Raw genomic sequence first — 19870 nt, 5'->3', positions numbered from 1 at the left:
AAAATTAGTGTGCTTTGCAAGAGAAACTCTCACAGCAACTTCATGCTTCTACAGTCTAAGGTGTGCAACATCGACTGCTCTACACGTAGGACAGAAGTCTAAAGCAGCAGTAAGTGTGAAGGGAACCATTTATTTTTAACACATCTGAATCATGCACTTTCTCCAGACAATTAATTGAAGCATGTGTTGAATTGCCACCTTGCAGAAACCCTGTGAGGTAGCACATGCGTGAACAGAAATCTGAACCTGACATTTTGTGAAATACACAGCTTCTGCAGTTGTGTCTGGAATCTTGACAGCTCTGTTCTTTTTGTATCTCTGATAATTACAACCCGCCCTGTTGCTTCTGTCATAGGGCCGATTAATATTTACTTTGTGTCAGGTGCAAGGAACTTGTTGCTCTCTGGATGTTGGATTACAGTTGCCATCCTTCTAGTTACAGGTAGGTAGCCATGTTCGTCTGCCATAGTCGAAACAAAATAAAAAATCCTTCCAGTAGCACCTTAGAGACCAACTAAGTTTGTTGTTGGTATGAGCTTTCGTGTGCATGCACACTTATTCAGATACACTGAAACAGAAGTCACCAGTCCCTTATATATAGTGAGAGGGTGGGGAGGGGTATTACTCAGAAGGGTGGTGGGAATGGGTGACTGGCTGATAGGTGTGGTAAACCTGTTGACGACTGTTAACGACTGCAATTGGTCTTAGAGGAAAAAGCAAAGGGTGAGGTGGCTAAAAATAGCTTTATCATGTATAATGAGATAAGAATCCAATGTCTATTCAGACCAGGTCTCTCCATGGTTTTGAGTTTGGTAATAAGTTGCAATTCAGCAACTTCTCTTTCCAGCCTATTTCTGAAATTCTTATGTAATAAGACAGCTACTTTGAGATCTCCTGGGAGATTGAAGTGTTCTCATACTGGTTTTTCTGTCTTGTGATTCCCAATACCAGATTTATGTCCATTTATCCTTTGGCGTAGGGTTTGACCATCCTTGACAGGAGTTGGAGGCTAAAAGCTTGAGGTTTCCCCATACCTGTTCAATATAGTGCCGATATGGTATACCATGGGTGAGATCCACCATCACATCACCACATACCAGAATCCCCCACTCTTTTCTCCCACCGCCACCACCACATTCTTTATAAAATAATATAAAATGTAGCATTGTTACACAACACTCGGGTCAGTAATAGACCAAATCAGGAATGCACAAGAGTTGGAGAAGATTGACAGTAAAGGTTAAAGGTTATATGCTGCTGGGCTTAGTAATTCTTCCATCCTATGTTGGAGGTTTGCAGTGTTTTGGACATTCATGTTCTCAAGAGCAGCCTGAAACAAGTTGATTTACTACAGCCGTGCTAGAGGAAAAGCATAAATAAAACTGATCTACTGAAGAACATGGCAGTGTAGGAAAGTATGTAGGAAATGTAGTGTAGGAAAGAATACAGCTGAAAGGTCAATGGCAAAATAAGGTTTTGAAGTTTGTTGAATGTGGCAGAAGTAACACCAATTGGAGGGTGAATATTTCATGATGAAATTCACTAGACTCAGTGGCTGGATTAATACTACAAGAGTATGCCTATAATTTAGGTTATACCTATAATCATAGCGGGACGCGGGTGGCGCTGTGGGTAAAACCTCAGCACCTAGGACTTGCCGATCGTCAGGTCGGCGGTTCGAATCCCCGCAGCGGGGTGCGCTCCCGTCGTTCGGTCCCAGCACCTGCCAACCTAGCAGTTCGAAAGCACCTCTGGGTGCAAGTAGATAAATAGGGACCGCTTACTAGTGGGAAGGTAAACTGCATTCCGTGTGCTGCTCTGGCTCGCCAGATGCAGCTTGTCACGCTGGCCACGTGACCTGGAAGTGTCTTCGGACAGTGCTGGCCCCCGGCCTCTTAAGTGAGATGGGCGCACAACCCTAGAGTCAGACACGACTGGCCCGTACGGGCAGGGGTACCTTTACCTATAATCATAGCATAGATTTGATAGATGTTAAGTATTGCCAGTTTATTTTTTACATATGAGGGGTAACATAAAATGCATCAAATATGGGTTACCTTGTTCAAAGCTTGAAAACTATCCAGGATTCTCATTCTTAAAGAAGGTTCTGGAATATAATGCTGCACCCAGGAATGGGCATATATTTTGACTCTAAGATGGCAGACCCTCTCTGTTCCACCTCTTATATTTTTATATTTATATCACCTTTCATGGTATATAGTATAGCAGACAGTTTGTCAAACTGTATTTTCCATTTTCATAGAACAAAAATTTCAAAGTAAAGGTAGAAATAGGTAAGCAGCTCTTTGCTTCTATTTGCAAGAAGTATGAACAAGTATCCTTCCAGGCTTCTTCTGGTTGATCTAGCAAATCTTAATCCAGGAGCAGCTAATCTTTGTCCCTCCAGATGTTGGCAAACTAACTCTTATTGACCATGCTGGCTGGGGCTGATTAGATGCAATATCTGGATGGCCACAGGTTAGCTCCCCTCCTTGGACAAAAACATTTAGAGTGCTATTTCTGGCACTTATTTAACACTCCTACCAATAGTATGCTGAAACCACAGACGTTTAACTGCAGACACTTAAAATCAACCTGCAACAAGTGTAAAAGTGCTTTGGGGATTGATTGGCAATAACGAGCAAGGTCAAGGAGCAAAGACATGGACTGTTAAAAAATAATAAGGCACAGTTAAAGGGGGATTTAAAGAGGGAACAGAGTGGGTGACCTACACCAGATTAACAACAGGCAGAGGTTAGGGAAAGACTTTGAATATGGATAAGTAAGGTGGAGAAGTCCATTCAGGCATTTTCCTGAACATGCAAGGCCCAACACAGATGGTTTAAGGGCCACACACACAAGCCCTGTCTCCAATATCACCGAGCTCTTTAAACCATCACAGATACAGCACAAAGGAGGGCTTCTAAGCATTTGTAAGCATACAATGGCCCAGTCTGCATGCAGCACTAAGGCAAACCATGCCAAAGCATGAATGTGTGTGGCTATTCACAGGCTAAACCAGGGCTACTTCACCTTTCCCATGGTCCTCCTACTGCACGTTACCAACAGCTGAGCCCTGGTTTGGCTTAGTGCAAGCCTAGGTAAGCCAAGAACAAACCTTGGTTACAACAAACCTTGGCATTAAAGCCCAGGTTCAGACAGACCATGGTTTAGCTCCAAGTAGTATGATAGCAGAACTGGGGGAAGATCAAATCAGTAGTGTTCTCCCTCTTAATCACTGTTATTAGCAGATAAATCTGTTATTTTTTCACGTGTTCATGCAAGATTGTACACATTGGGGCTGCCCACATTTTGTCTTCAACGGTTATTGGAGGGGCCACTATGCTCATACAGCTGAGCAAAGCAATAGACTCATTTAACAAGGTACAAACATATCAGAACCTACAGTATGTATATGAAGGTTTATACAGTCCACTCCCTCTTTCGAGGGCATTTGTGTTCCCATACTCATTTACCTGTTGCTTAAACTTGTGCTCTAGTCAACTTGTGACTACACTACTGCAACTTTCTCTTGTAGACTTTTCCTCCCATGTCATTTCCCCAAATATATAACACGTACACAGATTTATCCTCTCACCCCAAAGCGGCCCTGTATCATACATAACATGACATTTTGAAGTGAATCGTTTCTATGCTGTGAAGCATGCATAACTGGAAATTCAGAACTTCATTGCATAGAGACACAACCAACTAGAAAAATAAATCAATTGCAGTATTAAGAGCAAATGAGACAAACTGTATTTTTCAAGTTCTGTTTACACTTCAGTACATTATCAAAAGACTTCAGAATCACTGTAGATTACCTTTTACATACTCTGGGGGGGGGGGGAATCAACACTTTCACATATAGTCATGATTTTTATTTATTTAAGCACAATTATTTTGGTTTACATGGACAGCCCCCCCCCAACAATGCCTGAGAGCAGGTAATTGTGTCAAATCATTTTTGGAATGCTAACTTTTGATATGGACATTTGTGTAGGGTCAACATAAGTGTATTCAATTTTGGCAGCTTGTCAAGGAATATATTTTCAAAAGGCAACAGCAATATATTGACAGGGCATACTACTTGCTGAGAATACCAAAACCCTTCTAGTTGTTCCAATTCTTATATAAATTCAGTTTAAACAAAATACCCTTAATCAAAAACCATATGAAAAGGAAACAAGATAATTTAACTTTAAAAGAAGCATTAAACATTGATTGCTTTCCTTATTAGTGAAAAAAAGGGAGTATTTGCCATAAGAACATTCTGGTTATGACAAGTTACAGAGAGATGAAAATCTGATTTAACATTCCTAATAGGCATATAAACACTTTTTATCCAATTATCTTTTGTAAAAGCTGGTAGCCAAGCCAGGATTCAAGTTGAATTCTCCTAAGTAGCCCAAATTTCTTGCTTAAGAGAAAGGAACAGATACCAACTTTTTTTAGTCTACTTCCACTTTAAGTCACATATTAGTGCTATATGATCTGAAGGGTGTGAAACGCTTGGTAAGGCCTGATGAGTGGTTACTTCTTCATGACTTGGCAGTGGAATTACTTGTTCAACCTCTAAAGCATTTGCATCAATGAAAATGTAGTCCAAACATCCATGAAAGCCTCCAACGTAATTAGTATAAGCTGGTTCTCCACAAGCACTTTTCAGTCTGAATGGATGGGCTAAAGACATTGTGCACCGCTGCTCTTCTCCATTTGAGCCCCAATCCTCATGCTCTTCAGCAATGCTGCCACAACTGATGAAACTATATGCTCCACTTGATGGTGTGCTATTAAAATCCCCACAGAATATGACAGGAGTAGAAGGATATATGTCATGTGTTACATGCCTAATATGAGACAATGCTATTGCAGCTTGGATTAGACGGATGTTCCCACCTAAGGACAAAATAAAAATACGGACCTATTTTTAACCTTCAGGCTTAAAGTCATTTCAATCAGTAAGACTTAAAATTCAGCTTAAGTCATTCAACATCCACCCCAAACCGTCCGAGGAATTTTTATCACCACTTACAAATGCAAGCCATTTCAAAAAAGCCAAGGGTGTGTCAGGAGTACCTTGGTTCTTGAACTTAATCTGTGCTGGGAGTCTGTTCGACTCCCGAAACCGTTCAAAAACCAAGACGCAGCTTCCATTTGGCTGCAGGAGCTTCCTGTACTCAGAAGCTGCATCGGCTTCCAAAAAACGTTTGCAAACCGGAACACTTACTTCCGGGTTTGTGGCGTTCGGGAGCAGATTTGTTTGACAACTAAGCCATTCGGGAACCAAGGTACCACTGCATTTCTTTTCCTTTGGAATTACACACATTTGTCCAGCTATTAGGCTAGGAAGCATTTTCCTTGTTGAGACTACTCAGGATGTCAGCTCAGTCAACAGCTCTCCTGGAAGGATTCACACATTGCATATGTATTACTACTTGATAACCAAGACCCACTATGTGGAGTTGCCCGTGCATCTGAGCTGGAAACTGCAACTAATGCAGCAGCTGTTCACAGGAGAGTGTTGCACTGGTTGCCAGATTGCTACTGGGCCACAGTCAAGGTTCTTGTGCTAGTTCACAAAGCCCTAAACAACTTGGGCTCTTAGTACTGTGACCACTGAGATCCTCTGATTGGACACTTCTGGCGGTTCCCCACATCAGGAATCATTCCTGCCTACTTTTATACGTCTCCAGAAAAATATGTTATTCAGACAGGTCTTTGAAACATGGATTCTACCCCACTCCCCAGCTTTTATTGATGGCATTGTAATTTTGTTTGTTGTTTAACACATGCTGTATTTTTTATGAAAATGTGGCCTAGAAATACTGAAATACATAAATATACTGAATTTATAACCCACCCCAGGGTTGGGTCACGAAGAGTCGGACACGACTAAACGACTAAACAACAACAACAACAAAAGAATGGCTCATAGTATTGTTAACAGAATTACCTTTTGGGTGCCAGTATAGGTGGGTGTTGGCAACACAAATCTTTCTTGAAGAATCGTTTGTAGACTGAAGAACAGAAACCTACAAGGAACATGGAAATTACGGTAAGCCAGAAAGTACTGTAAGCTGGCAACGTGCATCTATCTTGTGGGCATTCAGCTTTACATATGTGGTGATAGATGGATGGATGGATGGATGGATGGATAGATAGATAGATAGATAGATAGATAGCAGATGGAAAGGGGGCAGGGTAGATAGATAGATAGATAGATAGATAGATAGATAGCAGATGGAAAGGGGGCAGGGTTCCAGGAAAAATGACTTGGGCAACCTCATCCACCATTGAACCCAATGGATTTTTACTACAGTATACATGATTTTCGCTTTAGGTGTGAACCCTGGCACATAACTCCTGCATAAGTTGCAGGCTTACTGTATTTTAAAACTGACTTCTTATAACAATTCTGTGCTAATAAAACTACTGGCCTAAAATTATAGATGTGATGTGTGGGTCTCTCATTCACCCCACCCCCACTGTCAACCAGCTGGACCGAACTAAGCTTACTCTACTCCCCTTTCTTTATATCCTGGCATCCATTTCCAAGCCATGTTCTGTTTACAAGTAATGTTTGAAACTCCCATTGTTCTAGGCGCATTTTGCGACTGGGAATTTCATTAGCGCGAGCAGTTTCCAAGCTCTGGGTGCAGTACCACAACTAAGATTTCAGATTAAAACGGCAGAGTGGAAGGAAAGGAGGACCTTTTTCTGCCTCCCCACTTCTGGCTACTCTTTGAAGACTGGAGAAGAGACCCTCTTAAGAATATTAGGGGAATGGGCAGAGGAAGGCCTAGACCATGTGAAAAATCAACATAATATTTTAGCCGCAGTTCATTCATTTTCAGCACTGTATTCTTGTTAGAAAAAAGCGCACCCAGACATTTTGTTGTTGCATCCATAACCTAGGTTTAAGGTACCGTTTAGTTCCTAGTTTTCACATCTCAGTTTCTAACACTGCTTACAAGTATTAAGTGGAACTCCATTTGGAATTGCTAGCTGTAACTCCAGCCTAGCAATCCTTCATTTGACATCAAAGGTGTAGAGCAGGAATAGGGAACCCTCTGGCCCTTGACCCCCAGAGGTTGCTGAACTACAACTCCCAACATTCCTGACCATTTGGCTCTGCTGGCTGAGTGGATGGAGTCAAACAGCATGTGGAGGTTCCCTACTTCTGCTCTAGAGGAAAAGAGGCACTAACAGACAACAATGCAATGTCTGCTTGGGGATTTAAGATACATGACTGATGGTCTATTTCTGATGGTTTTTTAAAAAACAAACAAACAAAGTTCTGCTCATACCTAGCCATGGACCTGGGGTGGGGAACTTTCTATTCCCTTATGGGCAACCATCTGGAGGCTGAATGCCTGAGATGGGCTGGGCAAGAAGTAAAAGAAAGTGGCCAGAGCAATGGATGTGACTCTTACTATTATGCAGAGGGTACATTTTTGACACACACAAGAATCAAAGGTTTCCATATCCCCTCCCCCAACATAGAAATCTCCACTCAAGGGATGCAAGAGGCATTGCTACAATTCAGACACATTCCAGCAAGACAAAAGGACCTGAAGGGGGCCTGGAACAGGACCACTGAAGTGTGTGGCCTGGGAAGAGTGCTGAGGGGAGAGCAGTTGGCCCCAAAGCAATGGGATGTAAAGGGAAGCAGCCTGGTGCACCTTTAAGGGAGAGACAGCTTTGAAAAAGGTGTACCTATTCAATTTTTGCATGAAAAGCACAGGAAGCCTGCCCTTCTCTCGATCTGGTCCCCTTACTTAGCTTAAAGCCAACTTCCACCATTCGCTATCCCCCTAACCCCCTCTCCCTTTAACTTCTACCTGCAACACAGAGGACCGCTGGTGCACTTTTTCCTGCACCTCCGGATAGGGGGCCAGCTTCTCTCGCAGTTCTTTGTGCAGGGGATCCTCGAGGAGCGCCTGGTTCAAGGCGATGTCGTGCTGGCTGAGGAGGCTGAACTTGTCCCTTCGGTAGAAAGTGGCCAGGCCCTCGTGCTGCTTCTCCTTGATCTTGAAGAGGCCCTCCAGGCCGAAGGCGTCCAGCGCGGGGCCCAGGCTGTCGGCGAAGACGGACTTGTCCACCTCCTGCAGGCAGATGATGTCGGCGCTGTAGCCGGCCAGCTCCTTCTTCAGCAGGTTCTGCCGGTAGTCGAGCTCCAGCGAGTAGGGCGCGCAGTACGGATACAGCACGGTCCGCGAGAGCTCCGTCTGCGCGTAGACGTCGGCCAGGACGTTGTAGGTGACGGTGCGGATGAGGCCCGGCCCGGTCACTTTCTTGGTGTACAGGTGGCGCGCGTCGAAAGTGCAGGCGCCCGGCCCGGCCTCCACGGGGCCGCTGCTCTCCACCTCGCGGGGCAGCCCGTAGCGCCGCTGCCCGTTGCCCGGCGTGCAGACCAGCTTGAGGCGCAGCCCGATGTGCGCGTTGCTGGGCGTGAAGACCCGCTCGGCGCCGCCCGGAGCCTCCACCCAGCCGCCCGGAGCTTCCCCCCCGGCGGCAGCCGCCGTCCCCACGGCCGGCTCGGCCTTCTGCTCCTGGTACCAGCGGAAGAGGCAGTCGCGGGGCGAGCCGAACTCGGCGCGCAGCTTGGGGCAGACGGGGAAGCCGGCCAGCAGCGAGCGCGGCAGCTGCAGCTCCGTCAGCGCCGGCGGGTTGCGCTCCACGCGGTAGCGGGCCTCCCCGATCTGCAGCACGGCGCCGTCCTGCCAGGCCTCGGCGTTGGGCACGTCCTCGGCCACGGCCTCGCCGTCCTGGGAAAAGAGGCAGACGGCGGGCGGCGGCGGCGGCGGCACGGCAGCCTCGGCCTCGGCCCGCGCCTTCTTGCTCTTCTTGGCCGCCTTGGCGTGGCCTTTGCCGGCGTTGTTGGCGATGCGCGCCAGCGCCCGGCCCAGCGGCTCCGCCTGGTCGCGCTGCATGTGCCGGGCGCTGCCGTCGCCCAGCACGAAGGACACGCTCAGCTTAGGCTCGGCCGGCACGCAGCGCACCACGGCCCGCTCCATGGCGGGCAGCGCGCCGCTGGCGGGGCCCGAACCGCTCGGCCGCGGCTGCGGCGGCCGCCGCCTCCTCAGGCCGGGAAGGGCTCTCAGCGTGCCGCGGAGCAGGCGCCACATGAACTCGCAGCCGCCACGCGAGCACCATTCGCGCCGCTCTGCCCTGCGCCTCCCGGCCTCGCTCTCCGGCTCTCCGCCGTTGCCAGGCAGGACTCAGCCACTTTGGCTGCCCCGCCCCGCAAGGGACGATGGGAAAAGCCGGGGCGAGAGGCGAGGAGGGCCGGAGCAGGAAACGCGAGGCCTGCTGGGAAATTGTGTCCACGCCTCCTTTTAAAACGGTGGGGGGACCGGGAGCGTGGAGGGAGAGGAACCCGGAAGTTGGTAACCTGTGAATCTATCAATAAATCTTATGCGGGGGGTTGGAGTAGAACAAGCTGGAAGTGCCTGGTCGTTATTTCCCAGATCTCATCTTACGTATTTCGCAATTACAGTGGTACCTTGGGTTACATACACTTCAGGTTACAGACTCTGCTAACCCAGAAATAGTGCTTCAGGTTAAGAACTTTGCTTCAGGATGAGAACAGAAATCGTGCTCCAGCGGCGCGGCGGCAGCGGGAGGCCCCATTAGCTAAAGTGGTGCTTCAGGTTAAGAACAGTTTCAGGTTAAGAACAGACCTCCGGAACGAATTAAGTACTTAACCCGAGGTATATTGACTAAGGTTGGACTTGCCACAGAACGCTGCAGCCGTTTTTTATCAGCCGACGCTCCATGCTAGCTGAGCATGCCCTTTTCTGCGGGGGTGGGATGTCCTCCCATTTAAGGGATTTTTGTCTCTTTTCTTGTTCTGTTACAATTCTTGGGGGTCCCGCCTCCAGTCCTGCTAAGACTTACCGCTTTGTGTGTGGTGATAGTTCTCTATTAGTATATGCAGGTCGGATGTACAGTCAAATGTAGCCGTGTGCAGCGTTCAGGCTTCCCTCAAGCCTGCTTATACTCCCCTTTTGTGCATGGGTTATGTCATTTTGGCTACCTAAGGAATGACACAACCTGAACATCTGAACCAGAGCGAATGGGGGAACATTTCAATTTCCCAGAACACTGTTAAGGGGCCTTAGAATGGTTATCCTGGGGGGGGGGGAGAATTTTTCATTGCATTACTGTACAGCTTTACATTGCAATACATAAAGAGTTTCAGTGGGTTAAATTGAGAAATAGTTCTTGCGTGACTTAGAAATGCCTGGATGTTATCAACAACTGTTTTGTGAATTAGAATACAGTAATAGAATTGTTTCTGGTCCATCGGGTCACGAAGAGTCGGACATGACTAAACAACTAAACAACAACAATAGAATTGTAGATTTGGAAGGGACCACCAGGGTCATCCAGTCCAACCCTTGCAATGCAGGAATCTCTTGCCCAATGTGGGGCTCGAACCACAACCCTAAGAGTCCCATGCTCTACCAACTCTTAATTATGTAATTAGCACTGTCTGTACTTTTCTGCACTTTATTTCCTCTCACCCCCAGCCGTGTAGCAAGGCACCCAGGGCTTGCGTGTGACCCTTGAGTGTCTGCACCACCCACAGGCGTGGAGCGCCCTTCCTGGGTGTTTTCCTGGCACTGTGCCCTGCGCTGCTTTTTCCAGCAGTGCTTGATCTGCTGGAGGGTGGCCATGGCTGAGTGGGAGGCGACAGCTGGGGCGCCTGCAGGCCCACAGTTGGGCCACCCTCTGGAAGCTGCTGCCCAGTGCGGACCACCCTTAACTGTTCACCCCACTGTTTATTTATTTTGATTTATTTAACCAGATATAATACATTGCTCAATCAAAAAACCCAAAAGTTTTATATAAAATGTTAATTTAAAAATACTGATAAAATCAATGGACTTTAAGAACAAGCAGATATAATAAAATGATCAAAATATAGATAAAATCAACCATTTTCTTGGTAGACTTACCTAAACAAATGTAATTTTAGCAGGTATGAACAACAATAGAATGAAGTGGCCCCCGTAGTATGAATCGGCATATGATTTTCCTCCCCACAACCATTCACGACTCAAGATAGCAATTCATACGGCTAGAAGTAGACTAGTCCATGAAAGATTATGCCCTCACCAATGTGTTTGTCTTTACGGTGCTTCAGGTTAACATGACTACCATTCTGGCCTCCTCTGTTGGATTGGACCAAAGGCCTATATAGCTCAGCCTTTTAAGGTACCACAGTCTCCCACCAGATCCCTACTGGAAGCCAACAAGCACTGAAATAATAGACAAAAGCAGAAGGGGCCCCACTAATCTGTTTTAGAATGCTGTTGAAAAGGCCTTCTCTTTCATTCCCACCCACTACATCTCTGTTGACAGGGGAACAAGAAGGGTATCTGAAACTGAGCAAAGGTCATGAGCAGTTTCATGTGAGATTGGGGGAGGTAGTTCTTGATATGCACTGATTCAACACCAGCTTGAGACAGTGCCTTGGGTTTAGCTTGAAAACAAACTGGAAATGAATTAAACTGATTCACAAACAGCACAATATGGTATTTCCTGCTAAGCCCAGAAAAAAACCTCCAGCCACACCGTTCTGAAGTGGTTAAAGCTATGGACTGTCTTCAAGGACACCACCATCAAAAGTGCATCCAGCTTGGAAGCGATTGAGGTTGCAATCCTGTTTACACACCTACCTCCTACATTTGAGGAGACACGTGTATGATTCTACTGTAAAGTTTGGATGCAGGCCTATCAGTTCATTCAAACAGTTTGCAGCAAACCTCCACAGTTCTGCATGTCAGAAATGTTATGTGGCATTGGGCCATATGATAGAAGCAGTGTTTTTTTTATTAAATCCTATGACAAACAGCATTCTGTAACCTGTATATAAAGTACTTGTACAAAATATGAAAAAGCATGATCCAGGGCAGAAAACCTTGTGTGTGTGCCATCCAAGGTGATCGTGAAAGGAACTGTAGTTCAGTGGCAAAGCACACACCTTGCACGCATAAAGTCCTGGGTTCAAACCCTGGCATCTGCCGGTAGGGTTTGGGAAAGGCTGAAACTCTCCGTGGCCACTGCCCACAGTATAAGGCACCTTGCTATGTTCCTATGAAGACTTGGCTTCCCTCTGATTTGAACCAGCATCTCTGACACCACGTGAAGCTATACCAAGTCTACCTCTGAGCAGGTGTAGGGTGCATTTCCGATACACTATGAAGTAAATGCAGGCACTCGAGTGGTTGAAGGATTGGTTTTGGGACCAAAGCAGCATGGCTGAGCCCAGCCATCTCTTTTATCGGGCATAGGCAAACTCGGCCCGCCGGGTGTTTTTTGAGATTACAGTTCCCATCATCCCTGACCTATGTTCCTGTTAGCAAGGGATGGTGGGAGTTGTAGTCCCAAAAAATCTAAAGGGCCGAGTTTGCCTATGCCTGTCTTTTATCATAATTGCGATTGTGATTATAAAGGGAGCGTCAACAGTTCGCTTCATCAAACCACGTCGTCTTCCAGCGCCCCTTTCTCCGGCGGCTCCGCTCAGCCTCCGGCTCCCTCTGTCGGGAGCCTTCCCTTGCTGCGCCCTGCGGGCTCCATTATTCAGAGCCAGATTCCAGCGCCCGCTCGCGAAGGAGCCTGGGGGAAATGGCCGGCCTCCTGTCGCCATAGCAACCTAGGCGTTGTTGACAACGCACTGCTGCTGCCGCCGGCGACGAACCGCGAAGCGTGTGTGGAGCTCGGCGTCGCCGCAGCTCAAGCCCGTTCCTGTCTCCCCCAAAAAGGGCAGCAGACCCCCCCCCCCGCCGCCCGCCACACTTTCGCCCTTCTTGCGGGGCTCCCGCGCTGAGAAAGGTAAGCAGCCGGTAGGCGAGCAAGGCCGGAAGTCAGACCGGCAGTTCTTTATGGGCCAGGGGGCGGGGAGCCTTGGCACCACCAGCAAGTTGTGTTGTGTTGTGTTGTGTTGTGTTGTTTTACATATGCATGCTGCCCTTCATCTGTTCATCTCAGGGCAATTCACATACAAAGCATAAAAAGACAAGATAAAATTCAAAATACATAATAAAAACTAGAACAGAACGAAACAAGAACCTTCTCATAAAACGAGATGAGCTGCTCAAAAACAACATTCCTTTACCTCCAGCAACCCCACACATGCTGCGGAAGAGAAAAACACTGCTCACAAGGTGATGCTGGTGCTAACTATTCAAGACGTGCCATGGCACTGACTGAGAAGAGGTTCTGGAACAAAATGCCAGTGCAGATGGATCTCCCCCTTTAAAACCAAGACAGTTACACGGACAGGGCTAGACAGAGGCACTTTTGCTTTCTCCACCCCACCCGCCATAGCAGCTGCTCTTCTGTCTCCACAGCCTCTGCAAAGGACTTGAAAAGTGACTGGACTTACATTGGTCTATCTGGCAAGCTTAGTGTTGCTTAAAGTGATTTGGTCTCCAGGACTGCAGATGGGAGCCTTTCCAAACCCTACATAAATATACCAGGGCTTGACCCTGTGGCCTTCAGTGAGCTACAAGATACTACCCAATCCTATGCATGGTTTTTGCTTGGAAGTAAATTCCACTAAACCTGCAATCCTGTGCATGCTTACTTCAGAGTAAGCCACATTGAATACAGATGAATTTACTTGCAAATAAATACATATAAAATTGGGACTGTAAACAAGCCTTTGGGAAAGGACAGTACTATCCACATCAAGCTCAGCTCCCTCATATTACATTAGTTGGCACAAGATTTCAGTCCTAAATGCACAGTGCCTTATTATGCATGTTTAACTGGGAGTAAGCACTGTTGAACAGAAAATCACACTGCCATCTAGCAGAGCTGTTCTGAAAAGTGAAGGGCTCTTGTCATTAGCCCCAGTCAATGGCAGACTGGATCACTTGCACACAAGTATGCAAGGCATTTTGAGGATAAAATTGCTTACCTCTGTGCTGAGATGGACTCTAGAGTAAATATAACAAGTCCAGGGAAGGTGTACAATTGGCTGGCTGGTCTAGTTTTATAGGCTCAGTTTCAGCTTTTGGATTCTGAGCATGTGGACAAAACACACAGTGGTATGGAGTATCATGTGCTCTCTGGACCCTTTTCCTATGTGAGTTGGGTGAACAAGCCAGAAGAGGTTGCCTGAATGGGTCTGATGTGTGATGAATGCATTGCTGCAGAAGAAGTTGGTGCCTGCCACTCTGAAGGAGGCAGTGGTGCAACCACTGCTTTAAAAACCCAGATTAGACCTGGAGGTTTGCAGCAACAACTTCCTGGTTGCAAATATCCCCTTCTTAGGAAAAGTGGTCAAGCGGGTGGTGGCAGTGCATCTCCAGGCAGAGGTGTAGCTGGGGGGGGCAGGGGGTGGAGGGCACTGGGCCCCACACTGTGGGGGGCGGCACTTACTGTGGGGTCTGCAGCGCACCTGAGCCATGCAACTCTCCTGGGAGTGATGTGGTGGCTTGGGCGCCTGTAGGCTCTGCTCTGCTCGAAATGGCAGTAGGGGGCTTGCGTTTGCCTGCCGCCTCCCCCTCAGCCACCCTACAACTGAGGGGGAGGGGGAAGACATAGTCCTTGGAAGCTCCGTGTAGTGCATCCTGTCCCGGCTTGCCCCACCCTATGGGCGGCTTGCCCCACCCCAGGGAACAGGATATTCTCCACCCTGGGCACTCGAGCGGCTAGCTACGCCGCTATCTCCAGGTACTCCAGGAAACAGTTTATGTCACTCAATTCCATTCTGGGTTCAGGCCTGGTTTGGGAGAAGAATCAGCCTTGGTTGCTGTGATAGATGATCTTTATTGGGAAAGAGACAGGGAGAGAGTGTTCCTGTTGGTTCCCCTCGATCTCTCAGCTGCTTTTGATACCATCAGCCATGGTATCTGAGAGTAGGGAGCTGTGACACAAGAGTGCTGTACTCTACTACAGGGTCACTAACACAAAGTGACATTCGGTGATACCTGCTTGACCCCTTAGGGTCTTTTGTTCTGTGGAGTACCATGGGGTTCTATTTTGTCTCCAATGCTGTTTAACATTTCTATGAAGCCATTGGGAGTGGTCATTAGAGATTTCTGAGATGTCATCAGTATGTAGATGATACTCAGCCCTGTATCTCTGTACCCATTGAATCAGGTAAGTCTGTGCAGCTGTTGGACCAGTGCTTGGATGCAGGGTGTGGAGTGGGTGCTGGATAAATTAAAATGGAATCCAAAAAAGATAGGGTCCTGTGGGTAGGTAGTTCCAAGGTCCAGGAGTTGGGGATGTTGGCAGTTCTGGATACAGTTGCATTCCAGAGGTGCAGAGGAACAGGTACATAAACTGTAGGTGCTCTTAGAGCCATCATCAGAATTGGATGCTCAAATGCAAGTGCAGTTTAATCATATGAACATTATTTCCTTGTTATTTTAGATGTCAGCTCCAGGAAAATCTTCACGCTCCCCTGATGATGACGACGACGATGCGTGGAATGTTCAGCTGCCACCTATAGCTTTGCCCTCCACATCCCAGGGTTTGACAGAAAAACAAAAAAAACTAATGCGATACCGAAGAGTCAAGGAACAGCAGAAGATGCTTAATCAGATCATGTAATATTCCTGTCTCTTTTTCTTATGTATTATATGTGGTATTGTCAGTCTAAGACATAAGCAGGGCCATACTGAGTATCCCCACACTCACCTCCAGTGACAAGCAGTCCCTCCCCCAGCATCAGATTATACAGCGTGAGCATCTGCAGAGAGATGGCCTTAGCGCATAGAGTTGTAAGTGTGAAGGCCCCTTTCATGCAAATGTTTGTGCTGTATACATGGACATCGAGGGGAGGAGTTACTTAGTGCAGGGGGGTGCTACTGCTTGTGACCCTGTTCCCCTCTTGTGTGTTGGTATAGTACACATGGGTATAGTACCTGAACAGAGCTATTATGAAAGGACAAGAGTTCTCACATCACTCACTGTATCTTTTATCAAGTGGCAAGTTCTATGCGATGAGGATGGCTCCCATCCGTGCCTTGAACTTCTCTGCTGCTAGGAGGATGCTAACATTTCAACCAGCCACTGGTGCTCTGCTTCTAACTGCTGCTAGCCATGCAGACATTGGCAGTTGAAAATGTGTATATCCACATTGTGAAAAGCTTTACTTGCTGATTTTTGTACATCATGACTCAATTTAATATTTCTATCCCGCTTTTCCAACAACAAATGTTGTGCTCAAAGCAGTTCACAATAATCACAAACACATTTAAAAAAGACATTGTGGTAACTATACTATCAAACACAATAACATATAAATAAAGCAAGCAACTTTATTTAATGATAAAAGCAAAAGAACAGACCAGGACAATTTTTATTTCCTGATCAGTTGGCAGCATTACCAACCAGCCAGTTATGCTGCTTGGAGCAGCTTCACATTGTTACCAGTACAACAGTTATCAACCCACACTTCATACTGCTAGTATGATATCTTCAAATCATTTGTGCCTAGATCACCTTCAGATTGGACTACTGTAATTCACTCTGCATGCTGTGCCAAGCCATTATTGCCATATCTGATGGGGTCAGCAAACTTTTTCAGCAGGGGGCTGGTCCACTGTCCCTCAGACCTTGGGGGTCGGACTATATTTTTTTGGGGTGTGTGTGAATGAACGAGTACCTATGCCCCACAAATAACCTAGAGATGCATTTTAAATAAAAGGACACATTCTACTCATGTAAAAACACGCTGATTCCCAGACTATCCGCAGGCCAGATTTAGAAGGCAATTGGGCCAGATCCGGCCCCTGGGCCTTAGTTTGCCTACCCATGGATTAGATGATCCGCCTTGCCCTGAAAAAAACCCTCCCCCTGATTCCATATAAGATTAGGACTTGTGAAAATTTGTTGTCTGTTGAACATCAAGAGTGATCTTTGTTCTTTACAATTTAAAGATTCTAATTTAAAACTTTCTAGTGTAGGTTATTTAGAGAATAGACTCTTTGTTTAGTTTTATTCTTTGTTAACTTCCCCCTTGTTCCTTATTTCTCCATCCTTAACCTCAGTAAAGCTTCTTAATCTGATATTTTGAAATCAGTAACTGGGGAGTTGCTTGGTAGCTGTCTCTTCCAAGATTGAAAATTCACCAGCAGCTCTTGGAGTTTTGTTTTGTTTTTTTGCTCAGGAGGCAGAGTAGATTGAGATGGTGAAAAAGTTAAATTACAGAGTTATGAGAAATTAAAGTCCAAGGTACGAGACTGGTTGCATTACCTTCAGATAAATGAGATATTTAAACAGGACAGGAAAATAGGCTTCCAGATGGAGAGGTCAAAATTAGAAACAGAACTGTTAGAACCCAATACTAAGAACTTGTCAAGCTGGAGTGTTACAGCTTGGTATTGCCTTCAAGCCAGTTGAGCATATTTGTAGCACCATCCCCATGCATGCGTTCCCCATGCATTTGGTTCAACATCTGAGTGCCTTCTTCATGTGCTACCAGTAACTGAAGTGCAGTTGCTATACAATAGAAGCATGGCATTTTTAGTAGTGGTGTCAGATTTATGGAGTGTCCTTCAGGAATACACACCTCCCCCAAACCTCAGGGAAAATAAGTATCATTTTACTACTTTGTAGTTTGATATTTCTTATTCTGGTGATTTGTTTGTTTGTTATTTAGTTAGTAAGTAAGTAAGTAAGTAAGTAAGTAAGTAAGTATACCACCCTTCATCCAAGGATCACAGGGCAGTTTACAGTATAAAAACCTCAAAAATACATAATATACTAACAATACCCCCCACCCAGTTTAAAAGGCCATAGGTTGTTTAATTGGCCACAGCCCACTGCAGATATAATAGGTTATATCTTTTTAAAATAACATTAATAAAAATATAGTAATCAAGCTGTTTAAAGTAGTGGCCTACTACACTATGGGACACAAGATTTAGCCAATCACCATTGTGTAAATTCAGATTCTACTCCAGTAAATAAAGATTTTCCTGGTCCTGGGGAAGATGGATACATGTGTGTTACAAGTCCGGTGAGTATACTTCCATAGCAGGCTCACTACCAAAATGATGTACATCAATACACATACATTTTGTTACAGTCAAATGTATGTTTCAAACGTTTTAATTTAGGGTAGTAAACAGACACCAGAGGTACTCCAGGGAATTTAGAATACTGGGCTATTGCCTTTTGCTGTCTGATTGTTGTATGAATCATTAACTTTATTGGATTAGGATCTTACCTGAAAGTAAGTTCTACAAAGATACACTGAGAAAATATGGACAACATAATGAATTACTATCTAACCTGGCCCACCTTTACATAATTTCGTTTGATTATTGCTGAGTGCCTATATGCTGATGGAATAATTGTGGAAGGGGACAGACAAAAGACTAAAGGACCATTTCTTTTGCTGTATCTTGTATTTCTGTTCGAATCATTGTTTACAGTTTTCAGATTTAACTGAAAATTTTACTTCAGAGTTAAAGAGGCCCAAAGAGAGAATGAAGACGCCACAGATGAATTTCTTAGAAGAGAAGCCCCGTCTCCTATTCCACAATTGCCTTTAACTGTACGTTTCTCATTTATTGAATAATTTATTTGGATTCTGTTGTTGTTGTTAGATTATTGCAAAACAATATGTGTGGTGGGCAGGCACAGTGCATTAATGACTTACTGTCCTCTTGAACTCAACCCAGCCTCACCCCTTCCTTTGTCTTGGAAAATCCGTATTGCAGGCCTGCATTAAGAACCTTGCCAAGGAGTTGGTTCTAAAAGCTGTTTTCCCTCATAATAACCAGCCAGATTTTCTGGTTTATCATGATTTACTGTGAGTTAGTAGCATGCTGTGGACACAGGTGGCGCTGTGGGTAAAACCTCAGTGCCTAGGGCTTGCCGATCGCATGGTCAGCGGTTCGAATCCCCGCGGCGGGGTGAGCTCCCGTCGTTCGGTCCCAGCTCCTGCCCACCTAGCAGTTCGAAAGCACCCTTAAGTGCAAGTAGATAAATAGGTACCGCTTTATAGCGGGAAGGTAAACGGCGTTTCTGTGTGCTGCGCTGGTGCTGGCTCGCCAGAGCAGCTTCGTCACGCTGGCCACGTGACCCGGAAGTGTCTCCGGACAGCGCTGGCCCCCGGCCTCTTAAGTGAGATGGGCGTACAACCCTAGAGTCGGACATGACTGGCCCGTACGGGCAGGGGTACCTTTACCTTTTTAGTAGCATGCTAATGCATGTTACCTGGTTGTTCCCATGCACCTGCATGGAACCTGAATTCTGTAATAAGGTTTCATCAAACACATAATCCACAAAGATTTTTGGTATATCTAAGACCTGCGCTCATGTTGCATCTTTGGGAGGAGGACAGAGTTACACGCAAAGCACACATTGCCTCAGCCACTGTTCAGAGTAATTAGATTATGTTCATGGGCATAGCTGGGGGCAGATGCCCCCCTTAAATCAAGTAAATAAATAAAAATATTTAACTAAAAGTAGAAACTGTAGAAAGATTTTGACAGATTTTTCTGAGCACTTGCGATCAAAAGGAAGTAATTTGAAATAATTGTTGTTGAGACATTTCATTCCGAATCTGCTAGACGGAGCCAGACAGAGGATGATGACAGGTGGGTGTCCTGCCCCCCCCCAAATCCTGGCTGCCGCCCCCCCCCCCAACAACAAAAATCCTAGCTACGTCCATGGTTAAGTTCAAAATTCCTGTCACCTCCAGAAAAGCAGAAGATTCTACTTAAGCCAAAGAGGGATCTAGAGACTCAAGCAAAAATATCATGGATTCATACTTGCAAAAACAGTGTCATTTGCTAATGCCCTCACTGCTAATGTTGTGTTTTGATAAAAGGATTGTGCATCTGTACTCAGTACTAGTTGTCTCTGTGTGTACTGCGCTTTTTGGTAG

The 19870-nt window shown here is 45.9% G+C and overlaps 2 protein-coding genes across 2 annotated transcripts in view; one reads left to right on the top strand and one right to left on the bottom strand.

Moving 5' to 3' along the window:
- Positions 1-3736: 3736 nt before the first annotated feature.
- On the bottom strand, positions 3737-9293 carry PDE12 (phosphodiesterase 12). The gene is made up of 3 exons (XM_028719113.2): positions 7845-9293; positions 5957-6035; positions 3737-4899 (listed from the first exon to the last, which is right to left on the bottom strand). Exons 1-3 carry the CDS (start codon positions 9129-9131, stop codon positions 4457-4459), a joined length of 1809 nt encoding a protein of 602 aa, XP_028574946.2. The 5' UTR covers positions 9132-9293; the 3' UTR covers positions 3737-4456.
- Positions 9294-12632: 3339 nt separating this feature from the next.
- DNAH12 (dynein axonemal heavy chain 12) overlaps positions 12633-19870 on the top strand; it is a 93602-nt gene continuing 86364 nt past the window's right edge. The window contains exons 1-3 of the mRNA XM_028719107.2: positions 12633-12846; positions 15400-15575; positions 18442-18532. Coding sequence (XP_028574940.2) covers positions 15400-15575; positions 18442-18532 — 267 coding nt within the window. The 5' untranslated portion in view covers positions 12633-12846. The remainder of the gene's footprint in view (positions 12847-15399; positions 15576-18441; positions 18533-19870) is intronic.

Source organism: Podarcis muralis, chromosome 2 (assembly GCF_964188315.1).
Source record: "Podarcis muralis chromosome 2, rPodMur119.hap1.1, whole genome shotgun sequence".
NCBI lineage: Eukaryota > Metazoa > Chordata > Lepidosauria > Squamata > Lacertidae > Podarcis > Podarcis muralis.
Note: the sequence above shows the minus strand (reverse complement) of the source record. Positions and strands in the feature narration are given on the sequence as shown.

What these genes read in the sequence shown, in the direction of transcription:
- PDE12 (XM_028719113.2), bottom strand. Translation starts at nt 9,131, where the DNA reads ATGTGGCGCCTGCTCCGCGGCACGCTGAGAGCCCTTCCCGGCCTGAGG. An exon ending in AGCGGTCCTCTGTGTTGCAG is followed by an intron (nt 6,036 to 7,844) that starts GTAGAAGTTAAA and finishes TGTTCCTTGTAG; the next exon opens with GTTTCTGTTCTTCAGTCTAC. An exon ending in CCTATACTGGCACCCAAAAG is followed by an intron (nt 4,900 to 5,956) that starts GTAATTCTGTTA and finishes TTTTGTCCTTAG; the next exon opens with GTGGGAACATCCGTCTAATC.